This window comes from Apodemus sylvaticus, chromosome 14 (assembly GCF_947179515.1).
Source record: "Apodemus sylvaticus chromosome 14, mApoSyl1.1, whole genome shotgun sequence".
Classification (NCBI taxonomy): Eukaryota; Metazoa; Chordata; class Mammalia; order Rodentia; family Muridae; genus Apodemus; species Apodemus sylvaticus.
In genome coordinates this window covers 18591074-18618259 of record NC_067485.1, presented here as the reverse complement: position 1 = coordinate 18618259, position 27186 = coordinate 18591074, and the positions used below count along the sequence as shown (strand labels likewise).

The 27186-nt window shown below is 45.0% G+C and overlaps 1 protein-coding gene across 1 annotated transcript; it reads left to right on the top strand.

Moving 5' to 3' along the window:
• The first annotated feature begins 10982 nt into the window (after positions 1-10982).
• On the top strand, positions 10983-15986 carry Id4 (inhibitor of DNA binding 4). The gene is made up of 3 exons (XM_052157131.1): positions 10983-11829; positions 12176-12234; positions 12860-15986. Exons 1-2 carry the CDS (start codon positions 11389-11391, stop codon positions 12218-12220), a joined length of 486 nt encoding a protein of 161 aa, XP_052013091.1. The 5' UTR covers positions 10983-11388; the 3' UTR covers positions 12221-12234; positions 12860-15986.
• Positions 15987-27186: the final 11200 nt, after the last annotated feature.

The following is a 27186-nucleotide window of genomic DNA, read 5'->3' as shown; positions in this document are numbered from 1 at the left end:
TGGTTTTGGTTCCCAGCACCCACATGAAGACTCAAAACTGTCTGTAACCTAACCCCAATGTCTTCTGGATCCTATGTATCATGGATATCCATGTGATCTACATACGTACATGCAGGCCAAACATAAAATACATAGTAAAATACAAGTAAATCTTTAAAGATTCAAACTAGAGAATCATTTTAATCCATCTAAAATTGCAAAGCCACTGAAGTCTTCAGATGAAGGAAAAAAAAATGTCATGCATGTAAAAAAGATGGTTAGGTCATAGCCTCCTGCATCTCTGACCTAGATAATTTTCAGTCCAAATTCCCAAGCATGAATATCTGAATGCAGAGTGGATTCTACGTCTTCACCTAGGAAATATACTACATCCTAGAGCTGTTGTCATACTAGCTCCTTGGTTCAGATACAAATGCATTTGGCCCTTTGGACTTGCCTTCCCAAGTATCAGCCCTGGGTCCTCGCTCCAGCCGCTGCTGTTTTCCCTTCTGTGTTATCTTTGAAGTAGTTCAGGCATTTATCACAGGGTACAGAGACACTTGAAAACTGCTAATCCAAATTTTCCTCCCTCGGCTGGAAAGTAGGTCTCATTCAGGATACATTAGAGTCACTGGTAGAATGGTTTTAAAAACAAAAAGTAGGAAGAAGAAAAGCTATATAGCATCCTGATCTGGGATTTCTATCCAGGATGTGGGAACAAGGACAGTCAGGAGACAGACTCCTGCCACACCCCCTCCTCAGCCAGCCACTGCTCAGGCAGTGAGTTAGAGGGCTCTCGAGAGGGGTCCTTTAGCCAGACACCACCTTTTGCTTGCCTCCTCACCCCTCAAATCTGGAATTGCAAATTCAGATAGTACAGCAGCTTTACGAAGAACTGAGCGGTCGCGTGCACGCTCCCAAACATTTAGGGACTCTTTGCTGGGTCAGGGGGGTGGTGTCGTGTTTAAAGGCAACTGCTGCTGTGCTTGGTGAAATGAGTTTGATCCCTGGAAACCACACAGAGGAAGGAGAGAACTGACCAGATATGTACCACATGTACCATGGTGCATGCTCACACATGTGTGTACATGTGCATGCATGCGCACACGCACGCACAAGGGCATGCTTGCACACACACACACAAAGGGGGGTGTTGCTTCTTGTTGCTGTAATAAAAATATCTGAGAAGAGATAATGTATCAAGAATAGACATTTGTTTCCTATACTTCTAGGACCTTGATAAGTCCAAGGTCTAGGGCCTATCTGGTCAGGACATGGTTACTGGAAGGGACTCTTTAGAGTTCCAAGGGAATGTTTCATATGGTAAGACACTGATGACAACTGGCCAGTCTGCCTTTTATTACAGCCCCTCTTTCAGGGTGGCTAATTCCCTCCCTCATTGTCTCAAGACTCTCTCAGCCCATGAATGAATTGTTCCATTCAGAAAGGCTGGGCTCTCAGGATCCAGTCACCTCCCAAAGAACTCCCTCCCATCATTAGCATATGACAGAGGACTAAGTTTCCGACCTATGAGTTCCAGAGGCACGCCCAAACCCAGAAAAGCTGCTTAGCTCGAAAAATAATTGCACAGTAGCATATAAAAAAAAAAAACGCAAACCATGATGTAATGCAGTCCTGGGAGGAAATGTTCCCATCGGGCTTGATAAGAACACACAACAATAATGGAAACAATATGAAAATTTCCAATGTCATACTTGTTAAATAAGTTATCCAAGTAAGAGAATATGATGCAACTATAAAAATTAGGACACAGATAAGTAACTGTCAGTTTGGAAATATTTCCACATTGTATGAAGTGAAAAATTACAAGTACTGTACACTATACCTTTGAGTCCAGAATTAATAGCCACTTGCATGGTATTCACACGCCCGGTGGAAAACTGGAAGTCTACATAATAAAACAATAACAAATGTTATTTACGGATGTAGTTCATGGTGAGCTTCATTTTGATCTGTATGTTGGTCTGTATTTCCTCTGTTTTGATAGTATGCATGCTATATCGCACAATAGAAAGCCAGTGACATTGTTCTTAAATACTTTCCTTTGGAGAGTAAATGATAGGTTGGATGGCTCCCTGGATGGAGAAGTTATGTATCGTTAAGTTCTATGCTGTGCTTGAAACAGTTGATTTCCTGCCTTCTGTTGTGGGAAATATTAAAAAAGAACGTCCCACCAACTGTCCCTGGCAGCACCAAACCACACATCCGTGATCTGCTGGCCCGGTAGGCAACCAGTGGCACAGAGCTCACTCAGGTATTCTGTGCCGGGCCTCGGGTTCTGCCCGCCAACCCACTTTCTAGGCCCCACTTGGCTATCTGATTGGGTCCTGTGAGTTCATCTCATTTCCACCCACCACCCACATATCCCAATTGCCCAGTAAAGCACGACTCTTAATCTCAAATAGCCAATTAGATTTATGTATATTATAGACACAATTACAAGATGCCAATACAGTAATTCAAGAACCAATTAAGAGTGATAAAGCTTTATCCCAATATTTCTAACTTATAAAACTTAGCGATTTTGACTAGTAGAAGTCCACGTCAGAAGCCATCTCTGGATTGGAAAAAGGGCAAATGGAAAAACCCTTGGATGGGGAGCCCTGTCATGTGCTAGAGAAGAAAGATTCTGATAAAATATAAAGAAACCAATGCTGAGATCCAAACTGAAGGAGTAGACAAGAACGTGACCGTTTATCCTCAGTATCTGCACATGCCGTGCTTAGATCATCTTCCATTGATGACGTCACTCTCAATGGTTACTTGCAGTTGTTCGATGTTATTTGGTTTTGCCCCACCTGTGTCCTATTTGGGCCGGTGTCGCTGCACAGAACACATTACATCACACTAACTGAATTTTTAGATTTAAATATTTTTTTTTAAAAAAAACCATCAAGATTTACAAAGATAGGTGGTTTGTTTTCTTTTTAAGTTCACTTGGGCAAGTTTGTGTCTGATTAGCTAGAACTGAATTTAATTCAGTTGAAACCGTTGTGGGAAGCGGTGAACAATCTCAGTGGGGTCAGAGAGAAACTGGGTCAGGAGAGTGCTTGCCACATAAACCGAGGACTTGGTTTGGGATCTCTAGCACAAACCTAAAGAGGCAGACGTGAGGGCTCACACCCAGAATGCCAGCTTTAAGGAGACAGAGACAGGATTCGTGGAACTCACCAGCCAGCCAGCCCCGCTGAATCTGGGAATTCCAGGTTCAGTAAGACAGCCTGCCTCAAAAACACACAGTGAAGAGTGTCAGGAGACATTTCCCCCTGGCCTCCACATACTCACGCACACGTATGCACATGCATGCACACACGCGTATACACATGTAGTAGGGCTGAAGAGTTAGGTTTGGTAGCATTCATAATTGGAGATTTTAAGCACAAATAGCATTGGTTTGCATAATTAAACAAAACACGTTATTCTTGCCCAGGACCTTGTGACTGACCATTGTTTTCATGTCAGGCTTTATGTTTTTTCTAGAAGCTGAAGAAAGACAGTATTTTCAACTCTGTTCCCTGAGAAAAGCTGACAGTTCAGGAGAAGCGTTAGCAGGCAATGTGGCCACGAGTACCATTCACTTAACCATCCACCAAGAAGCAAAAACCTCTTGTGTGTTGCAGGTTGCAGATTGCCTATAAACATGGAAGAGATCCGCAACTGAGATTTAGGGAAGAAACATTTCAGCAAATGACTTTGATATCAAATTACTCTTACTGTCCACAGTACTTGGCAGAGACATATGTGGCATTTTTGCCACATTGGCACAGTGATTGTCATATTTTTCCCTAATACCACTCACCTTGTTTACTTTTAAAGCAATGTAAACAGAGAATTACACATGGGGTACTTTGAGAAATGTCCCCCATAGTCACGTGTATTTAAGCACTTGGTTGCCTGTTGGTGGTGCTGTTTGGGGAGGTTACAAAGCCTTTAGGAGATAGAACTTTGCTGGAGGAAGCGTAGGGGTGGGCTTTGAGGGCTTATGGCCTCTCCCTACTTCCTGTTCTCTCCCTCTCCTTCTCCTGCTTCTCCTCTCCCTGCTTCCTGTTTGTGATTGAGGTGTGATCTCTCAGCTTCCTGCTCCTGCCTCCAGATCATGCTGTTGTCCCTGCCGTGATGGGTTCTCTTTATGGAATCGTAAGACAAAACCACCTTGCTTCCGTGAGTTGCCTTTGGTCATGGCATTTCATCTGAGCAGGAGAGTTTGTTTTGCAAACAGTTCCAGAGGGTCAGGGGCTTAATGACAGGGACAGCCTGCCAGGCAGGGGCAGGGTGGCAGGATGCAGGCACAAATCAGAGAGAGCCCTGGCCGGCTCCAGTCACATCATTCTTCTGATCCACAAGGCTGCATCTCTCCAACAGCGCCACCAACTGGGCACAAAGTGTTCAAACACCTGAGCCTATAGGGGGCATTTTCACTGAAAACACCACACAAAACTATATATATATATATATCTGATCTATTTCTGTTGAGAGGAAAATTGTAGCACAGCTCTGAAAACATAGTTTGTTCATCCTGGACTGTTTAATAGAGAGCCATCAATGTTGTTGTTGTTGTTGTTTTTGGTTTTTTGGTTTTTTTGAGACAGGGTTTTTCTATGTAACCCTAGCTGTCCTGGAACTCACTCTGTAGACCAGGCTGGCCTCAAACTCAGAAATCTGCCTGCCTTTGCCTCCCAAGTGCTGGGATTAAAGGCATGTGCTACCACCACCTGGCAAGAGAGCTGTCAATGTTGATAATGTTCAGAGGCAAGCCAGTCCCTCCCTGCCAATGCTTCACCTGTAAGTCATGGCGTGTGAGTTTGGCTAGCAGGGAAAAATAATTGTTTTGCTGGTTTCACATATGAGTGAGTTGTCCTACCTTCTATTGGCTGTACACGGTTATTTTCCACTGTGAGCGTGAGGTCTACCTATCCTCCAGTGATAACCGACTGGGGGCGTCTACAAAAATGTTCTCCAAGTTCCTCCGGGGGTGGAGGGATGCGACCTTCTTCAATGTTCCATCTGTTCTAGGCAACCTTGACAACATACTGGAAAAGTGTTTTCTCTCTGTCAAGGTAAAACGTGGGCAGAAGATCCTCACTCCTACTGGGAAGCACTGTTTATTTTCTTTCCTCCGAGTAGTTAAAATGCTTTTAAATATGAGTTTCTCCAGCATGGAATTATTCTCTCTTCTCTTTAATCATTGGGTCAGGAGAGAAAGCAGCAGACAGACGCAGGTTCAGATCCCCCTGGAATGAGTTAAATTATAATAATAATAATTCTTGTCTCACATTTCTCTGCTAAAGGACAATGAAGAGCTTAAGCAAATATTTGATCTCTTTGGCATCTTCATAACCACTTCCCTAGTACGAACCCCTTTCAATGACGGCTTAGACATCAGTGGGTATTGAGTATCCCATGCGTACAAGCATCTTACTGTATCATCCCCGATTGTTTATTGACTAGCCTTTTCCTGGATTTTCCAGAGAAGTAAATCTTAAGTCTGCTCCTGTGACTCTTTTTTGCTGTTAGATGAAGAAACTGATCTTACACATTATATCATAAATTTTTGGTGAAAACAAAATATGGTACCCATTGGAAATTTTTGCTGTGGAAGGCATAAAGGGAGCACTCCATCCTGCTGAGGGATTAGCTTTCTTCCCAGGGAAAATTTATAGGAGGAAAAATAATGGCAAAATACCTTCAATATGATTCAATATGAAATGACAGTACCTCGTGTGTGTGTGTGTGTGTGTGTGTGTGTGTGTGTGTGTGTGTGTGTGTGTACATATAGAGTTAGAGGTCAACTTTTGGGAGTCAAGTGTCTTCTTCTTCATGTAGGTTCCAGGGATCAATCTCAGGTCACCAAGCTTGCTGGACAAACCCTTTTATCTCCCAATCACTTTTAAGCAAGGACCCATGAGGAAGCTTATCTTCCTCACCCACTGGGTGTTTCCCCAAGCAGCTGCAAATTTGAGGTAATCTAGACAGCAGAGGCTAGCTAGGGCTGAGCACAGAGGCAGAGCATGGATCTAGCAACTGCACAAAGGAAAGGGCCTTTGTGATCAGGTCAAATGATCAGGCCACTTCTGAAGAGTCTGAGACCTTAGGAGATATGGGTGTGTTACATTAATGCATTTACAGCAGGTGATGGGATGAGCTAATGGATACCCATGGTAGCTGTTAGTGTGGTCAGTACCTGCCTTGAGCCTGCTCTCACAGCTTGCCAGCGTTTGGCCAGTGCTGTGATCCCTGACTCACAGCAACATGGTCCAGCGTGCGGGAGATGATGGGCAAACCCACCCTTCTCTCCCACCTCTCCATTTCTTCATGGTCTTCCCATCTTCCCACTGGCAGTGCCTGACTGTCCCAGTTTCTCTGCATAATCACCAACACTTAGCAGATTCCTATTATTGAATTTTCAGGAATACATTACATTTCTAGGGTATGATGTGTGTGCTTGTGTGTGTGTGTGTGTGTGTGTGAGAGAGAGAGAGAGAGAGAGAGAGAGAGAGAGAGAGAGAGAGAGAGAGAGAGAGAGGATTCTAAAAGTCACAAGGAAGTGCAATGTACAGCCAAAGCCCAAAATGCATGAGAAGATCGCATGATCCAATGCTAGCTGTTTTTCAGATTTATCAAAGCTACCCTGACCAAGACAATGTGGTTGTGGTATAAAAACAAATAGGTCAGTGGGTCAGTGTCAAGGCCAGGTGTTACCTTCGGCTGACTTGAAGACCCGAGTCAAGGCAAGGAACAAAGGATGGTGTCTTCAGCTCGAACAACTGAACCAAAACATAAAATGTTGACTTTGGTCATTAGCTTGTACTACCTGTGAAACAGAAAGGCCACAGGCTTTTACATAATTCTGGAAAACAATGACCAACCACCTAATTTGTGGACTCCAAAGCAAAGTGAAAATCCACTTACTTTCCCTTATTCAAATATTGTGAAAACAGCCCAGCATAGTGGTGCATAGCTGTAATCCCAGCAAGAGAATCAGGAGCTCAAGTCTAGCCTCTGCCAAACAGTGAGTTTGAGGCTAGCCTCAGCTAAATAGAGGCCTTGTCTCAAAAACAGAAAGAAAGAAAGAAAGAAAGAAAGAAAGAAAGAAAGAAAGAAAGAAAGAAAGAAAGAAAGAAAGAAAGAAAGAAAGAAAGAAAGAAAGAAGGAAGGAAGGAAGGAAGGAAGGAAGGAAGGAAGGAAGGAAGGAAGGAAGGAAGGAAGGAAGGAAGGAAGGAAGAACATGGCTAAGGATTTCAAGATGGCAGTAGAGGACCACTGTAGCTCTTAGCGTGCTCTCAATCCTACAACCTTCAGTGTATTTAAAAGTTCCATGTTATAAAAGCAGACCCTCCTGAAAATCTGGAACACCTAGAGAAAAACGGAAGAGAAAATCTTTCTATCTTATGTTAGGAAAACTGTCTTAGATCCCTGATAAAATAAATTGATGAACTTGACCTTGTTGAGATTAAAATATAAACAACTGATCCCCCGATATTTGAACAAAAATACAAACCAGAGATTAGGAGACAATATTTGCCAAAACTAATAATGAATTTGAACTTTGCCCACTTGCTAGATTCCACAGTACTCAGGTCTTAATACAATTTTGGAGAGAGACCACAGGACATATATTTACCGAAGTGGATATATTATGAAGGTTCTCCAGGTATTCACTAATCTGAAAGTATTAAGCTGAGAAGCCTAAATCGAGGGAGAGCCGTTACGCTTCACTAAATGTTATCTCTTCCCCCCCCCCCAAACTTTTGTTCCTGGCTTTAATATGAGAAATGCTTTTGAAAATTCACCTACTTCTAATCCCTTAAAAAATTTCCCAAATAAGGCTGTTTTGATGACCACACCTGCCCAACTATGTTCAATAAACAAGGTCCTCCTTTCTAAGACTGGGCACACCAAGAAGTTGTCTGTGTTTCCTAGGCACCCATCAGCACGCCTGCCTGGCTCAGGTAAGCTCGCAGAGCCTGGTCAAAGCAGCCTTGTCCTTGAACTGAAATTCCCCAGCTCACTCTTTCGGGGTAAGGGACATTCCAGCCAGAGAGATCATATAATGTCCCATAATGGTTCCCAGTGCCCTGAAAGTATGCATGTATCTCCTTCTGTAACCACTTCTAACAGCTAGAGGAAACCAGGGCATGAGAACACATGAGTGTCTGTATGAGCCCACTTGCTGGTCCCTTGCAAGCTTTGGAGAAAGGAGGATGGAATCCTCAACCATCTACAAGCTACAAAGAACAACAGATTTGGGTGTCCTTTTAAATACAGGGACACTGGAAATCCAGGTGTTCAGCAGAGGTCTGATGGCACATTTAGAATGTCCCTCAAGACATCGGGGCAGATCTCTTCATCTGGAGGGTGGGTATATCACCAATGCTCCCTGATAGTCAATGAATTGCTTCACCCTAGAGTTCCACTGAGACTAGCACTTCCAGGGCAATGAGTTTGGGCTAGCCTACCTCATTTTTAAAAGTGTGAGTAAAACACCTTCTGTAAAAGGAAGAGACACAGGCAGTAGCAACGACACGGCTTACAAGGTTAATTCCAGTTCTGGTGATTGATGAACACAGGTTTGTTTTGTTTTGTTTTAACTCACTTTTGCTGTCATCTAAGTAGCTATATCTAAGAAATAAAAAAAAAATACATTGCACAAACTCTAGTGTGCTCTGGTTTCACAGGCCCAAAAGCACAAGATCGTATTCCTTAATCCCATTGTTTACCATTTTATGTAGCACTTTAATATTTTATTGTCTTCATGCCGTCTGACCTCCAAAGGAGGCATATAATTGTTGCCTCTGCCTTCTCCATAGACAGGGTTGGGGGGTCACATTTGTCCTGGGTGTTCATCATCTGGTGAAGATTATTTCTCTGAACTTCTGTGCCATCATGGTAACCCAGTGCTGCTACCTTTAAGCCCTGTCATGCCACAAGCCCTGAAACTTTGATGTTTGGCAAAAGTGTGGATCTCTGAGATAAAGGAAAATCTAAGAAGGTCTGTCACATATTTATAACTTCAATTTATTGTGGATAAGGTTAGCCTAGATGAACTTTTGATATATTGTGTGTGCTCTGGACATAGTGAGGGTTTCCTCGAAACATGATAAAACACATGTATGTATGTATTTCCAGTATCGAATGTGATGATAACAATGGATAAAAAAATATACTAGCTTTTGCCCACCAGAACTGCCTCCTCCAACTTTCCATCTAAAATCACAGCATTTTCCCCTGTCTGGGTTTATATTAAGAATATGTAAGACTTTGGAAGAGAACACTACCTAGCATTTTTTGTCACTTTCTCAGTAAGTGTGGACGGAGATTTTGCACAAAACCAAAGGCAGGCGTCATTTGTTTCCAATAATTAGGGATAGTGGCCTCTAAGGACTTAGAGAGAGGAAGATGGTTATATCCATCTATGAAACTGGTACTTAATAGTCTGCTTGTCATTCCATCAGGAAAAAGGAATGCACTCTGGGAAACGTGGTGGCCAAATAGTCACAATGTACATGCGTGGCGAAACAGAACAGCTGCCTGGTGTGGGTCTGGGAGCTCTGAGAAGCAGAAGGGAGGCACATGAAGCCGGTCCAGGGTGGCCAGAGGACGTGAAGACCACAGCTCTTTCAATTATCAGTGAAAATGAAGGCACCAGCCCGTGTCATGTATAGGAAGGAAGAAAATCCTGGGGTTAATTCATTTCCGAGCGTGTCTAAAGGTGGGAGGGCTGGCAGGGGGAAAGCACTCACGAAATTCATTTCCAGTGAGCTGTGAGTTTTATGTTTATTTGCCATCTGAAGAGCTTGGTTGTTTTTTCTTGAAGAGGACATACAAGCAACACTTACTTTGAATCCTTGAAGGACTGTTTTTCTGCTAAAAAGACACACACACACACACACACACATCCTTAAAGGAATAGGCCTTGTAGCAGGGTGGGGCAGAAGCAGGACCCTGGGGACTGGAGATGTGAATGTTAATATTTTGTAGCTCTACAGGGAAGCCTCGGGACTATTCTTATTTCCTTATTCAAATCGAGGTGTGCAGAAATATATGAAGCTGTGCATTAATAGCTTAAATTAAGTTACAGGTATGAATTTTACATAAATCAGATTAATATTATATGTCATGGTGGAATTTAAAACACTTCGTGTCTGTGCATTTTTTATTTTTGCTTGCTCTAATTTAACACCCGCAAAGGATTGCATGTCTTAAGCCCACTTACGCATCTGGATAGGTCCAAGAAAAACCCACCACGATCTTGGATCTTGTTTTATGTGTATTTCCCTTCATCAGAAATCCTTCATTGGATCCGGCTTCCGGCATTCTTGCCCTGTGTTTTTCATTTATTAAGCTTTAGCTTGCGTGTATATGCATACACACATACGGTAAGGCTACCCATTTTCATTCCATCATAAGGGCACCGCGATTGTGCAAAGATGAATGGTGATGCTGAGGGGGAATAATAGACAAATGAACCAACGTGCTTCTTGAAAGCGAGTCCTTCTGAAAGCACTGGAATCTTAGGGACTGATGGCCTGGGGACTGAGTCTGAAGAGTGACAGGGGACCCACAAACAAGGCGCACAGTCCCTCAGCATCTTAGGCCCATGGAGAACGCATTCGAGCCAGCACATTCCCCTAGTTCTTCGTAGGAACTTCTCTCTTCCCCTCCCTCGGGCACTCTCCATCCTGGCCCGACTCCCACCCAGCTCTCATTTTCTCAGATGCCCCCTCCCACAGCGTTGACGGAATGGAGTGTCTTTCTTATTGGCCCGAGCGTCATTCCCCCAAGGTGGCACTTTCCTCCTGATTGGCTGGTCACTCCCGACCCTCCGCCCATCCCAGCACTCCGGTTGCCCGGCGCCCCGCCCTCGCCACCACCCTCCGCGCCACCGCCTGCACGCCCAGCTCGCCCGCGTCCGGTTCTCGTGGCGACCCGGCCCGCGCACTGGCCCCGCCCCCAAGGCGCGCGGCTCTACAAATACTGCTGCGCCGGGAGCCCAGCGACGCTGTTGAGCTGGGAGGCGCGGTTGGAAGTCGTTACTTGGAAGGGGGGCAGTCACTAGCTAGGGGAGCTTAGGGGCAGCAATCCACCTTAGTCTGAGCTGGGCTACGGGAACGGCTCAGGGACCAGGGTGGGCTACTTTATTTTTTCTTCCGGGGCTTTTGGTTTTTCTTGTCTTTTGCTTCGGGCCGATTGTCGCTCACTAAAAACTGAGATCCCCAGCCAAAACCCGAGCAGCTCTCCGGTTGATTTCTGGAGCTCGGGGCCACCGGGTGCTGCGAGCGCCGGACTCGCAGGCGAGGGGAGCAAAGCATATCGCGGGCGGAGACCCGGAGCTCGCTCCACCGCTTGTCGCCCAGCGGGTCCTCTCGCACGGGGCGCAGGAAGCGCGCGATGAAGGCGGTGAGCCCGGTGCGCCCTTCGGGCCGCAAAGCGCCGTCGGGCTGCGGCGGCGGGGAGCTGGCGCTACGTTGCCTGGCGGAGCATGGCCACAGCCTGGGTGGCTCTGCAGCCGCCGCTGCTGCCGCGGCGGCAGCGCGCTGCAAGGCGGCCGAGGCAGCGGCCGATGAGCCGGCGCTCTGCCTGCAGTGCGATATGAACGACTGCTACAGTCGCCTGCGGAGGCTCGTACCCACCATCCCGCCCAACAAGAAAGTCAGCAAAGTGGAGATCCTGCAGCACGTTATCGACTACATCCTGGACCTGCAGCTGGCGCTGGAGACTCACCCTGCTCTGCTGAGACAGCCGCCACCGCCCGCGCCACCGCTCCACCCGACCGGGGCTTGTCCGGTGGCACCGCCGCGGACCCCACTCACCGCGCTCAACACTGACCCGGTGAGAAGCCTTGGCGGGCACCCTGGGCATCGCGGGAGAGGTGGCGGGGCGGCGAGATACAGGGGTCTTCTTCCTCCTCTAAGGGAATGACAGCGGCTTCTCCTGTCTCCGCCGGGAGCCGCCTGCTGGGCTTGGTGATCGGTAGTCCCTGAGCCAAAGGCGGTTGGGACTCGGAGCGTTGCGTCTCCAGAGTGTCCCTTGTTCACAGGGGGCTTCCCCAGCTTCGGACTCGGGAGGGGACTCTGCTCGCCTGCCTAGTTTCCCAGGACGGCCCCCGGGCTGTGGCGTCAGTGTGGTCTGCGCACTCTAACCTTTTTTTTCCCTTGGTGTTGGGTTGCTGTTCCAGGCCGGCGCCGTGAACAAGCAGGGCGACAGCATTCTCTGCCGCTGAGCCGCGCTGGCCAGGTGAGCGCTCAAGTCCTCAACTGGGTAGTGGACCACCAGGGTTGCACCTCCCCAGGGGCGACCGGTGCCAGGCACCGCTGCGATCTTTGTCTCCTAGCATTTCGAAGCGTAACCCCCCCCCCCCTACACGCACACACCCATGGACACCATACCTCTGCCACCCAGTTAGCAAGGCAGTCCACTTAGCTTTCCAACTCGGGGATTACTCTCTGTAGAGCCTCATCTGCTGTGGTCCCCACCGCCCTCGTTCCTCTTCCTGTGACCGACAGGCTCTGCTGGTCTCCTCTTCCTCTGAGAGGACATCCTCGTGATCGTGGAAACTATCCCAGTGTCTGGAGATCTCTCAACCCTCCTCCCTACCCTTCATCCCCAGCTGAGCGGCCTGACATCCACAAAGAGGGATGCGGGCAAAGCGCCCCAACGGGTCCATTGGCCTTCCCCAGCCCGCATTTGCCTCCTGGCGCTTGGCTGAGCTGCAGGCTGCAGGCTGCGGGCTGCGGGTGTTGCCTGACCCGGCGGTTTGTTTTGGGTTGTTGATCATGCATGTCTTGAGTTTGGTCGGTGGCGCCAGTTAGTCTGCAGCGAGAAGGTTCACACACCCCCTCTATTCATTCCTCTTCCACAGGTGTGCGGCCGCCTGAGCACCAGCGAGCCAGGAGCCCTAGAAAGGGAGGGCCAGAGCAGAGATTAAGAGAAACAAGCCACACCGGAGGAAAGGGGGGGGAAATCTTCAGCAAATCTAGAAACGTCTCATCTTGTCATTCCGAGAGAGAGAGAGAGAGAAGGGGAAAAAATAATAAAACTTAAATTCACTTTTACTTTTTTTTTTTTTTTGCACGTTCACAAGCATTCACCGTACGTATTCTCTTTAGTTTCTTCTTTTATAACCGCTGTGAATTGTACATTTCTGTGGTTACTTTTTAATCACCCTTTTGGAGGTGCAGTTAAACTTCGAAGCTTAAGTATTGTTGCGACAAGACTCATAAGTAGAAGACCAATAGTGACTCCAACTTTAGAGGTTACATTGTGACGAGGGGACTGTTTTTGTTTTCGAAGCTTTACTAATATACCAGAGCATTGTAGATACGTTGTTTTACATCTATTGTTTAAAATAGATGATTATAACAGGGCGGGGAACTTTTTTCTCTGCAAGAATGTTACATATTGTATAGATAAGTGAGTGACATTTCATACCCTGTATATATAGAGATGTTCTATAAGTGTGAGAAAGTATATGCGCTTTAATAGACTACTGTAATTATAAGATATTTTTAATTAAATATTTTTTGTAAATATTATGTGTCTGTTTTTTTAAAATCGATGGGAATATTTCTTTTGGAAAATTATTTTTCAGCTCCGTTGCAGAGCTCTTAATATCTGGATGTTTTCAGTTTGGCCAGGCTGTTGATTTGTTTCTTTTTGTTTTGCCCAGTATCCAGTATCTGAGGCTCAGAATTAACAGCTCTCCGGTACTGGTCTTGCATGATTGCATGAGATATTCAATCACAAAATAAGCCGGTTATGAGTCCTTTCAAATGTGCTTTCTTTAACCTAGATAGAAACCTTTGTATTTGAAGTGTACATGTTGAAAACATACCTTATCAGGTTTTAAGTACAGGGTTTTATAGTGTAATATATAAAGAATTAACTGTGTGGGTTTTTTTATTATTATTCTTTTTGAATTGAGGTTAAAAAAATAGATTCTGAGTGAATTTGCATATAGGATGGAGAAATGCTTGGACCTTTAAGAAGTCTACAGAACTGCTGTCTTTTCAAGGTGAAAATGTTCGTCTTTCATTTTACTCTAAGGCATACTGTCATGAAGTTTCATATCTGTACAGATTATTTAAATCATAGAAATGAAAAATGTTCTCTGCTTGCTACCAAAGGACAAACTCTTGGAAACGGACATTTTCTGCCCTCCTCCCTCCAAAGAATATTAATAGGCATCAGTAGAAGAAAATAAGAAAAAAAAAACATACTGGAAAATCCTTCAAGCAGGGATAAAAGTCGATCTTCAAACATTAACTTGAGTAGACCAAAAATTCTGATGACCACATCTAGATTATTTTTCTATAAAAAATGATTTTCACTATAGCGATGTCAGTCACCACTACGCTACTGTCCAATTCTATGTGATGTGTAACTTTTACATGTGAAAATTAAAAGTAGACTTATCTGTCTTGTACTGTGACTTCTGATGTGATTTCTTAATGCTATAGAACTGACTAAGGACCCTTCTTCCCTACCGGGAAAAATCATATATTCTAAGTGCGCTGAGAATTCCAGGGTTGATGAACATCACACATTTAATGTAATGTGTATTTTACATACCAGTTAGATGGAATTTTTAAGTGTGGGAGAATTAAGTAGGATTTAATTGGGTGCTTTGTAAATAGTGAACTGTGTGTAAACGTGCTCTGTTTGATTTTTAAAAGGAAAAGGATTTGTTTCAGATTATACAAGAATAAAAGTATTATAGACCCAAGGGACTTTTTACGAAGTCAAAGTCAAATATTTATGGGGATCTGAAATGTCACAGTTCCTAGCTGTCAGCTGGGGAATACCTCAACAGAAAGGATCAAAATGAGTGTGAGGTTAAAAATTCAGGGAGGGTTTCTGTAAAATCTGCACCATCCTGTCTACCTCCCACCCCAGGGCTTGCCCCTCATCTCCTTCCCTGGTCTCTGGTGTATTTAGAATTTGGTGTGTCTGATGTTGAACCTTATAAAGTCAAAGGGCCGCGTTTGGATGAGATTTGGGCTTGGCTGTTTTATAGTGCTCTTCTCTCTAGTACATCAGGAAGAAAGCGCTAGACTACTGGTGGAATTTGGGATCTCAAGAACTCTAAGGACTGCATTCTTTGTTGTTAAAAAGGGCACAGTCCCTCCTTTTCTTTTGGCAGTTTAATTTCAGAGGGATTGTGTCACGTGTGTGCCCTTCCCTGGGACTGCGGGCTTGCCATGCCTGACTGCTGAACCCTACCTAAGCTGTTAGGCAGAGTTTAAACTACAGTGCTGGACTCTGAATCTTTAAAAATAAATAAAATGTTTGGATGTTTCTGCTGTTAGAAGAGAGATATTGGTATATACATTTATATTTGAGCATACAAAAACCAGTGGAAGAAATATGGAGATCCTGTTCTTGAGAGTTGATATTTTTATCTTGGCCCACTGAAGCAGCAGTTGACATCTCTAAAGAAATATAACCACTGCTGATTAAATGACAGATAGCAAGTACTCTGTGTAGTTGTAGAAGATGCCACGTTCTATGAAGATGTTGCCTGTGTCCTAACCAGGCAACCAGATAATAAAAACATTTTAAGTCTTTTATCCAGATTGTTCTACTTATGCAAATATTTAGCTTAACAAAAGAAAATATCCTGGCCTGGTTTTGGTAATTTGTAGAGTTTCATTGTATAGGCAAAACCAAAGAATAAGGTTCATTTAAAAACCTGGAAGGAAAAGAAATATGCCCTGCCCCCCCCCCACACACACACATACACACACACATGCCCTCTGTGGATGTTATTTCTAAAGTTGTTACAAAATCCTGGCATCTCAAACATGATAAAACAATATATACCTTTTTGTTTGAAAGAGCTGACTTTGGTATTGTACAATTCCTACTCAAGTTCACTGTCGACTTTAACGGCATTTTTAAAACTTTAAAAAATTTTTGATTCATCACCCCCACCTCCCAGCCTGTTGTATTAAATGCCTCCTGTACTAATAAATCGATCTTCACTGAGATCTGAAGTTTGTGGTTTTTAATTGACTTGCACCGAGCTATGCAATATTTTCATGATCAGGAGCAGGCCTCTTGACAGATCCTCTCAATGCCTTACCGTGTTCCTCACCATGGGGTGAAAGGTGTGGCTTTAAAGGTGTGATGTGAGTGGGAAGAAAAAATCTAGTCTGAATAGGGCAGCTTCTCTGTTAGATAGTGCCTGTTATGATGAATCAGAGATGCTAAACCCAAAGATGGTGGTACCCAAAGACTAGATACAACAGAGAGAGAGAGAGAGAGAGAACAAAAGTACATAATGGTCACAGAAAGAAGTTATTTCACAGTAGTGCAGAGTCAAACCAAACTGCCTTTTCCTTTCTAGTTGGCACATATTAATTATATACATGTTAATCAGCCCATGTAGCCTTTGGGTCTCCACGGGGCCAAGGCCCTACCCTCCAGGCTTATGAGGAAGCGAAGCCTTCCCACTGCTACTGTGTTAAGTCCAGAAAATTAATTTTCAGCTTCTGAGTGAATCTTAATAGGGCTGTCCTCAGTAGGCTTCGGACCCACATGGCTTCTATCATTATAAGCCATGATATTCCGCTACAGTATCCGTTTCATTAATTAGAACCACTGCCCCCAAGACTGTAAAACTGATTTTACGCCCAGCTGTACCTGAAACAAGATTCAGGGCATATGTTCAGTGACAGAGATTCTATTTACAACTGGGAACCAATTTATTGAGGGGTGACAGCCTGGGGTCGCACAGTCTTCACTTGGACCACTCAAAAATTTTGAGGGTGATTTTTTTTCCTAGTGTGTTTGCCTTCAAGTTTACATCTTATCTCTGTTCTTTCGAGATAAATAACTGTTAGGTACTAAAGCTTGGCTCTGGGATCACCTTACCAGGAGCCTTCCATACAGTACACACCACAGTGAAGTGAATCATATCAGAAGCTTTCTCTTTTGGACTGCTCTAACCAAGCATTTCATATTTAAGCACAAGGCAGGATTGAAAACAACCCCCACAAGCCAGGTAAATCAATTATGTTTAGGAAATCCTAGGATGCTGTTTGAACCTTGCAAATAATCTCAGGAGAGATAAAGGGAAGGAAGATACTCTGTATCATCAGAGAAAGCCCAGGAAACTGAACTTAAAGGACAGTAAGGATGTGACTTCAGCAGCCAGCCTTGGTGGCCACAGACTCAGGCTCAACACCAAGGCTGGCTGCATTTAAAACAGAGGAGGCTCCCTAAGGTTGGCGAATACCTGTGTTTTTTCTTCTTATAGCCCATGGTAGCTCGAAAAGTATTCGGTGGGATGAACAGTGTCTTGTTCTGATAGCTTCTCCCCCAGAGTCCCACTCAATTAATCCTTCCACCCGTGCCTCAAACCGCTGTATCAGCCGTCCTCTGGTCTGTCCTGCCCCTGAGAAGCGATAGATTTGAAATGGCAAGTCCCCAGACTTGCTCTTCTTCTGGATTCCTTATCTTGAAGGTGGAATTTCTCTACAGGTCAGATATCTGAGAAAAGCACTCGATTGTGTGGCTTGACACCATCATAAAAATGGCTCCTGAAGGCCACGTTCCCAGTGGGGGCCAGCTCCACAACCTCCATTCACATCTGGATTCAGCAGCACTCCGGAGTTCACTATTTGAAATTTTTGTGTATGGGTGTTTTGTCTACACGTATATCTGCGGACCACTTGCAAGCCTGTGTCCTGGAAACCACACCCACGCGCCCCCGCCCCCGCCCCCGCCTCCACCCCGGCCCCAAAATGGTGTCAGGTCTCCTAGAACTGGAGTTACAAATGGCTGTAAGCTCCATGAGGGTGCTGGGAATCAAAGCCTCAACCTCCAGAAGGTCAGCCAGTGGTCCCATCCCCTCTGCCATCTCCAGAACGCTGTCTCATCTCTTTTCATTTTTGCCCTACCACATATGAACCTAACCATGTGTGGGCTATGGGTGGGTTGGAAGCCACAGGCGGAGGGAAATCCCACCCACCCCTTCTCTCTCCCTCTCTCTCTTCTTCTGCACTCTTTTCCTATGGTGGAATGTCTAGTTCCCTGGGTCAGTTTAGCTGATCATCTAGGCACTAAATGAATCAATTCCATGCTGGGAATATAGTTCGATTGAGAGTGCCTAATCAGCACAATGGAAGCCCTGAGCTGAATTTACCCCATAAACTTCAGCTCCACATAAACCAGGTGCAATAGCTCATGTTTATAATCCAAGCACTTGGCAGGTAGAACCTGGAGGATCTGTACTTCAAGTTACACAGTGAGTTCAAAGCCAGCCTGGGATACCAGAGACCCTGTCTCAACAGAACTATGACGGTGCTGGTGGTAGTAATCCCCACCAGTCCTTTCTGTCCTCCAGTCCTTACTGTCATTGTGCAAACATTTTATGGACCTAAGATCTCATCCTGTGTGTGTTAATTCAACTTACCTCCTAGCCTTGACAGAGTTTGACAGATCCCTGAGTGTTACAGCAAGATCAGACCAGGGAAAGATACACCTGGAATGTTATCTTCTGTATTATATGGGTGGGGGACAGAGCACACCTACCTTGCTAGCCAAACCAGTTAAGTCAACCTCATCTCCCTACAGCTGCTCTTTCATGATTCCTTTCTTCCACCACAGTGTTACCCCTGCCTGGACCCCCGATCCCCAACTCCCAGTCCTGGATATTAAACTCCCAACTATCAAGATCCAGCTGCTGCCCCTTTTGGAAAAAGATTTTCCTCACCCTGACAGGTATCGGCTACTCAGTCCATATTATCATTCTTTTCATGCAGCCATGTACATGGTAAGAGTCCTGACCTTCTGAAGATTGCAGAACACAAGCGCTAGCTCTGTACCAGCAAATCTAGCAAATTCTTCGCAGCTCAAAACTGCAGAGGAGAGATTTTCATTATCTAAAAGCCTTTGGCTGCCTCCAACATGGAAGCTAGATAAGCCGTGCATTCTCAAGAATGAAGGAGTGTGGTCAGCCGCAGGCAGAGGCTCGGAAGGAGACACTGAGCAGGGGAGACGGGAGGAAGAACAGATTCTGAACCCCCAGTTAATAAAAAAAAAAAGAGGCTTCACTGATTCAAGTTAGAATAAGTAGTCAGAGTCAGTCAGAGCCTGGGCTTAAAATAGAGGGGAAAGGTTAGGTGACTGACTGGGTGTGGATGGGATAGAAGCTGCAGGCAGGGCAAACACCCCACCCCCAACCCTTCTCCCTTCTTCTCCTGTAGCAGAGTAGTCATGAGCATCTTTGATCCCAGCATTAAGGAGAAAGAGGTGGGCAGATCTCTCTCTGTAAGGGGGAGGTCCTGCCTGGTTTATATACTGAGTTCTAGGACAGCTTCTTGTAGAGAAGACCTGTTTCATAAAAACAAAAGAAAAAGAAAAAAAGTAAAGTGTGCAGGGGTGAAGCTTTCCACAAGTGTCAAGAACCCCCAAGGGGGCCTCAATGTGTGTAATGTGTGTAGGCACACGGAGGCCAGAGGTCAGCACGACGCATAGCCAAGGGTCTCTCAATGAACCTGGAAGCTTACTGGTTGAGTAGGCGAACTTGCCAAGAAACTCCAGGGATCCATCTACTTTCCAACACAAGCTGCCTTGCCTTTTTTTTTTTTTTTAAACAAGCCTTTTGGGGATCTGAACTCAGGTCTCTGAGATGGTGCAGAAAGTCCTTTAACAGCTGAGCTGTCTCCCTCCCAGGGGAGTCTCTGGATGGGACCCAGGGGACAGGTTAAGTATCAAGTGCTGGCTCCTTTGTAGGCTTGGTTTTTATCTGGTCTTTCTCTGAGTGGAAGTAATCGTAATAACCTTCTATATGTTCATACAAAAGCATACTACTTGCCAAGGAAGACAGAACAGAATGGGCAAAACACTACCCTCTCCTACATCTTTCCAAGTTATTACCATCTCTTGTTGCATCTATGTGGTAGCCATGCAGACAGCATAAACAACCAGGTTGTAATAGTGATGACACTCTTCTGAAGCAGCACATTCAGAAAAGAAAAATCTTATTGCCTTTCCTATATTAAATCATACTGAGACATTGCCTTTAAGCCAGCCTGGAAACACCAGCTAAGCAGTCCTACCAAAACCACTGTGTTAGCCTTCCTACTACCTAACACGGAACTACTGAATACTAATACACTAGCCATGTGTAGAGTTGGAATGCGCTGTCACTGTCATCAAATTTGATGAAGGCTCACATGTTTGATGGCTAAAGAAGGGAATGGCTGGAGTGTGCTTGCCCTGGCCCAGCGGGAAGATAGACGTAAGCAAAAATGAAAGACATGGGCATGTATGATGCATTCACTAGATACCCACTGCAGTAATTTCAAAAGGGTACCTGCACAGTTGAGGGGGATCAGCCTTCTTGAGCAGTCTCTAGAATAGCCATGATGCTCTGTGCATAGACCCCAGCCTCTTAGACACTACCGGTACAAGACAGATTTGAAGAAACTCAAGATGAAGGGTTTGGGCAAGAGGAAAGCTAGCTTCCCTGGAGCTTCCTTGCAGGAGGCTGGGGGAGGGGCTGTGTCTGTTGACTGCTCTGGAAGGTCAGGCTCAGTGCTTACCTATGCTTTGATCTGTTTCCTGATGTGTGGCTAAATGCTCCTAACTTACACAGTCTATTTACATTCTTCTGGTGGAGAAGCAACTTTGAAAGACAAAACTAGAGGGGTGTACCACATACCAGCTAAGAAACAGGATAAGGATCAGGAGTGAAGATGCACCCTTGTAATACTAGTACTCGGGAAACAGATGGAAGATCTCCAGGAGTTCGAGACCAGCCTCAGCAAGTTAATGACCATCCTGGAACTAGGTGAGACCCTCCCCCCATCTCAAAATCAAAAACAGAATTAACAGGCTAAAGTTGAAAATAGCATCCAAACCTCTGTATTCTTCAGGGCTGAGAGAAATATATCTTATAACTGATGTTGAAAATTACTTGGGGCATTTATGTGTCCTTATATGTGGTAAATTCAACAGAGAGGTGGGGCGTGTCATGTATTTAGGAGTCCACTGTGTCCATTGCAGCATTCCAGGGAGCCATGAAGAAGAGGCATCATGAAAAATATCAAAGTCCCACATTATACTGACAACAAAACTAAAGCTGTGAAACTTGAGAATCCGTTTGCAAGGAGAGATGCCAGACTAACTCAAACCTCCCAAAACAGAAGAGCCCTCACCTTCTTCTGACTTCCAAGGGCCCCAGGCAAAGCGCCCATACACATACACACACACACACACACACACACACACACACACACAAAATAAATCTCAAAGTATTTCTTTTAAAGCTCAGGTCTCCCATCCTCAGCAGAAAAATCTTTAACTTCAAAAAAAAAAAAAAAAAAAAAAAAAAAAAAAAAAAAAAAAAAAAACCACTACACTATCAGAATTCATTCTCATACTTTTTTCTTTCTTCCCTAATTCCTTTCTCTTCTTCCCTCCCTTCTCTCTCCTTTTAAAAAGCCCCTATTTGTACTGTTATAGCATCTATTCCTTTTTCTGAGAGATCCTTTCTGTTTCATGCAAACTCTGCAAGCACGGCCATTCCCCTTGCCTTTATACTCAGTAAAGAGCTCTGCTCCAAGAGACACTGTTTTGAACAATAGCAACTCTAGAGACTAAAGGCTGCTCCTAAGAAGGTCAGAGCTCACTCACTGTACTGTGATTGGTGTTGTTGTCGCTGTCATCATCGTTGTTGTTGTTTTGTTTGGGGAGGGCGTGAAAGACTGCATAACCACTACACAAGTCAATCCCGAGGTCCTCAGCATTCCTCAGATCCTACCAATTTGCTGATCAGTTTGCACTTCCAATTGCCTGCCATGGAAGACAGCCATACAGTGTCATTCCCCTGCCTCAGCACTTCAGAGACTAAGCATGTGTTTGTGGACCCGTGTTCTTGCCAAGTCTAGATTTCATTATCACACATGCGGAGAGAACCCTTGGTTCTCCAATGCCTATAAAGTGGCAGATTAATTCTGCTCCAGAGTGACTGTTTAATATTAAATCAGCACAGAACTTTAAGGCATGCTTCCTGAAATCTTTTGTGCAGTGTCAGGTGTGTATCTAGACAGTATAGCACCTAACTTTGCTATAGAGTTTGCTTTGAAGTTACAAAAAGGGGAGGGAGGGAAGAAGGGAGGGAGAGAGAGAGAGAGAGAGAGAGAGAGAGAGAGAGAATGCATATTTCCAAGTTTGTGATCAGAGCTCTCCACAGTTCTAATAATTTACTTTTTTGATGAAATTTTTAACACATTTCAATTATTTATCAAGAAATGAAAAATCCGCTAAAAAGGCATAAAGTGTTCAACTTTTAGAGGCAGCATCTTTTCTGGGTCAGTTGAGGTGATTCTATAGCGCTCTGAGTAAGAGAATGCGGTAGCTCAGCACCTGGCAGAATTTAAAACAAACAAACAAAACAACAACAGCAAAAACCCATCATCACCATCAAGTTGTGAAGTTGTCAGGAGCATTTCACAGCCGCTGGCTGGAGATTTGCCTGGACTGTAAGATTCTTAAAGTCCATCTCGATCACCCTTCCTTCCTTGCTTAAGGAGGGGCTGCAGTTGGGATTCATTTCTGAAGTCACTTCACTCAGGGGACTGCTTTATAAAGAGGACCTAGTAATGCAGAGATGACTCCGCAGGTCTGATTTTGTGTTCAGGCAGGAATGGTGGCAAACACTTTTGATCCTAACATTAGAGAGGCAGAGGCAGGCGGATCTCTGAGTTCGAGGCCAGCCTGATCTACAGTGAGTGTTCTAAGACAGCCAGGGCTACACAGAGAAACACTGTCTCAAAAAACAAAAATCCCAAACCCCAACAATAAAAATAAAAGATTGTGTTTTCAACTTGAGGTCTCAGAGACCTCTTCCCAGTCTTTCCTGTGCCATCTCGGTCTCTTTAAAAGCCTAGCCCCCCCTTTTCTACTCCCCACTACCTACATGGGACATGTCCTTCCTGTCCCAAACTCTCTCCTGTAAGCTGTGACACTCCTGGATTCTCTCCCTTGGGTGGATCTTAGTGGGTAAACCGCCTCTGCCAAGAACAGACTCTGCAGGGGGCTCTGTTCACTGCGGAGACCCAGCAAAAACAATCATAAAACATCAGAGGCAGCGGGGTGGCCTTCGCCCCTCAAAGTAGCACTTGGCACCGGGCTCGCCCTGCTTTGGGGGAAGCATCAGCCCTCTGCAGGACAGGGGTGGGGGAGGGGAGCAAGCATCTCCTAGGACAAAGTCTTCACTCACTCCTTTCAATCCCATGAATCACGTACCTGCTTTTCAAGCACATGGGACTGGAAACACATTTCTGGCATGGTGAATGCCAGGATTCCATGAGTTTTGAAAAGGACCCCGAGCCTCCCTGCGCTGGCACTCCTCAGGTGACACCCTTGCCTGCCGCGTCCTCCAGGCAGTGAGTGTAGGTTATCTGCTGCCCTCTTTTGAATTTTAGGGCACATTGCATGCAGACATAGGGCCTGTTGCCTGAGGTCTTTCCCCCTGTGTGAGGCTGCTTCCCTTTATCCTGTTCAAGCTGGAATGTGCTGGAACACCCCCTTTGAGTGGGGCCTTTGTTGGGGTCCTGAAGTGAATGTCAAAGGACTCAGAAGATGCATAGCACCCTTTTTCTTTTTTGCTGCCTTATTAACATAAAATTGACAAATGATATAGTCAAGGGATACAGCTGATTCTTTACATATTATCATGAAGTGACTACCACTAAGCTAGTGTGTGCGTGCGTGCATGTGTGTGTGTGTGTGTGTGTGTGTGAGGGGTATGGTGTTGGGGTGTCATTGCTGTGTGTATGTATGTGTGTGTTGTCTATGTGGAGGTGGGGTATGAATATGTATGTGTGTGTGATATGTGTGGGGTGTAAACATAGATGTGGATGTATCTGTTGGGGAGTGTGGTGTGTGAATGTGGTTGGTGTATATATGGTGTGTGTATGTATATGTGGTATCTATGTGTATATGCAGTCTGTGTAAGATGTGGAGGAGGAAGGGTACATAGGTGTAAATGTGTCTGTGATGTGTGCTTGTGCACATGTGTGTGTATGTGTGTGTGTGTGGTGTGTGTGATATCTATGTGAATATTCAGTGTGTGAGCTGTGGAGGGAGTATACCTAGGTGTAAATGTGTCTGTGGTGTGTGTGTGTGGTGTCTGTGTCTGTGGTGTGGTGTGAGTGTGTGTGTGTATCTGTGGTGTGGTGTGTGTGTGTGTGTGGTGTGTGTGTCTGTGGTGTGTGTGTGTCTGTGGGGTATGTGTGTGGTGTATGTGTCTGTGGTGTATGTGTGTGTCTGTAGGGTGTGTGTGTGTGTTCAACCCAGGTCATATGAAGACTGTCATCAAGCCTTGTGACATCAATTCCATGCCTGTTTTCTAACATGGCGTCTTTTTGCTTACTCTTTTGTCCCTACCAAATGACACAGAACTTTGAAGAGCTACAGATTTGATCCACAGCCTAGATTGTGTAGGGAACTGGACCATGTAGAAGTCTGAGCAGCAATCCCAAACAGAATAGCCTATTTCCAGTCCCATGAATATGGCCACCACAGGCACACTAGGCACCCAGAACCTACCTGTCCTACAAAACAGAAACCAGGCTCTTTGACCAATGACTGTTGGTCATTTTTCTGGCTGCGGAAAATGCAGTATCAATCTATACAATGGAGTTTATTCAACCATAAAGAGGAACAAAATTAAGCTGTCTGCAAGAAAATGTGTGGCACCAGAGATCATTTTAAGCAAAATAACGGTTGCAAGCTCCATTTTTATGTACTTTAGCTTTAAAACTTTCATGTGTGAGTGGGACCACACCGTGTTTACCTTCCCACTCGTGGCTCATTTCACTAAGCCCGGTGTCTGCCTGGTCTTACTCTTACAAAGGAAGGATCTCCTTCTATTTTATATTTTTTAAAGACTGAGTATTATTCTGATGGATACATTCAGATACAGGTATATGACACATTATAGCTGTCCATTCATCTACCAAAGACCATCTGGGTTGTTTCTCTACCACGGCTACTGGGGAAGAATTCTACTTCTGCACCCAGAAGACCACCCCCTCTGCCTGATCTGCTTTTTTCCCCACTAGATGTCCACATACAGTTCCTAAAAGAACAGGCACACCAGAATACATTTCATAAGATTCTCAGGATGGTACTGTTTGTCCTTCCATGACAGAAGCGGATGGACTGAGACCCTCGCAGGGGTAACAGGGTTTCAGAGACATGGAGGGGCCTTACAGGAAGCCCAGCAGTGCAGATCTGACTGGCCCTCCCCCCTCTCCACAAGCTGCTCTCTGTTCTCCTCGACCCCCTTCCCTAGGCCCTTTCTGATTACAGCTGCCCCCTCTCCCAGCATGTCTCCCCTCCCCCACATCTCTGCAACTTCCTTATACCAAAGGAATTCATGGAACAGGAAGAAAAAAAAAGAATACTCCTGGGAGACAAAATACGACAGATAATTGTCACCCTCACCTCTCAATTTCCTGGGATTTAGAAAGCAAGGAAATGGTAACCACGTACCGATGGGAAAACCACTAGAGGACTATTTTTTTTAATAGTCTTTTTTAAAAAATTGCTTTATTTATTTACATTCCAAATATTGGCCACCTTCCCAGTACCCTCCCCCAAGAGTTTTCCACCCCACCCCCCACATTGCCTCAAGAGAGGGTGCTCATCTTAAGAATAAACCCTCTCAGAAATATGATTTTCAATTTCTCTGTGGCAAGGTCTCCTTCAGCCTGTCCCTATAGCCATCATGTAGAGAGAAAACAGCCACTCCCTTCCTGTGGATATGAAGAGATGACAACAGTCTTAGCACACACTTCTTGGTCAGAAAAAGAGCGGGTGACACTGTTATCCTGACGAAGGAAACACTAGAATTTTCTGAGAGCCCGATCAGACCATTGGAAGATTAAAAGGAACTAAAAACGCAGACATCCTTACAGCATCTTGGGCAGCAATGTGGCTGGCTTGCTGCCGGTGCAACCTCTGCTGCTCGATAGGATGCACACTGAATTGGCTGCTTTGCTATGGCTGTCTTGAAATTCTTGGCAGTTTGTGAGCAATTCACCCGCCGTTACTTTTTGCATGGTTCCTGCAGAATATATAGCTGGTCCTATCCAGCACTAGAAAACAGCCCAGTCCTGAGGCATGCTATCCCTCATTGTGATGACGACGGGCTAACTGTTTATCTTAGCGGTGTACTGCTGTGTGGTTTGCCTAGTACCTGTCAGGATTCTCCCATCTAGCATGCCTGCCTGCTTGCAAGAGCAATTCTGCATGGCTGCCTGGCAGCTTCAGTCTTGGGGCTGCAGGCTCGGTCAATTACAGAGAGAAGTTTCCATGGAGAAGTGTGTGATGTGCCTGGAAGGAATCGTTGAGGCAGGTGGAAAGATGCTGAGAAATTCTGCACAGGGGAGATCATTCAGTCGTAAGAGTGGCTTCTCCAGCAGCCCCAAGAGGGCTCTTGCTGAATCTAGAAGAGACAGGAAAAACACTTTCTTCCAGATTCTTCTTTTTTAGCTGAAGCCACAAGGCCCCTGATACATATTCAACTGACATTTTTTTTTATGTTTCTGTTTATTTTGAATTCTTCAAGAGGTTTTTTTTTTTTCCTGAGAAGCACTGTATCAACACAATTTGTTTTATGACGACACCATAGCATATTGTATATCTCCAGCTCACATTTGGTTGACAGGGCACTGCCTTTTTGGATGATCATATATAGATGCACATCATCACAGTTATCACAGAATACCATTTATTGAATGTCCACTACCACAGTCGATGCCAGGAGCAGATGCATGAAAACACATATGACAATTTAATAATGGGAGGAAAATAATACACTTTCTATTTGATTCAACACAACAGAAAAGCGTGCTGTTTGTTCCTCGTGCCTGCTGGATGGTGGCAAGAAAGACCTCTAAAATGTATAAAGCTCTTATCTTCATTCATTCCCCCAAAGAATAATAGATCAGTCAGAGCCCTGATGCTGTTTTAATAATGTACAATTTACAATTCATTGGTTACCAAGCACTCACAGTATAATTAATTTTACAGACCTGTTCGGCAAATCTGTGTGGCTTTGTACAATGTGGGCGGGGGCAGTGTCAGAGGAAGGCTGCCAGGGAGAGAAGGACAAAGAAAGAAAGACATCTTCTCTCCCCTCTCAAAGTAACCGGGTCCTGCACCAAC

Coding starts and splice junctions, on each gene's coding strand:
- Id4 (XM_052157131.1), top strand. CDS start 11,389: ATGAAGGCGGTGAGCCCGGTGCGCCCTTCGGGCCGCAAAGCGCCGTCG. Junction 11,830..12,175: donor CCGCGCTCAACACTGACCCG/GTGAGAAGCCTT, acceptor TTGCTGTTCCAG/GCCGGCGCCGTGAACAAGCA.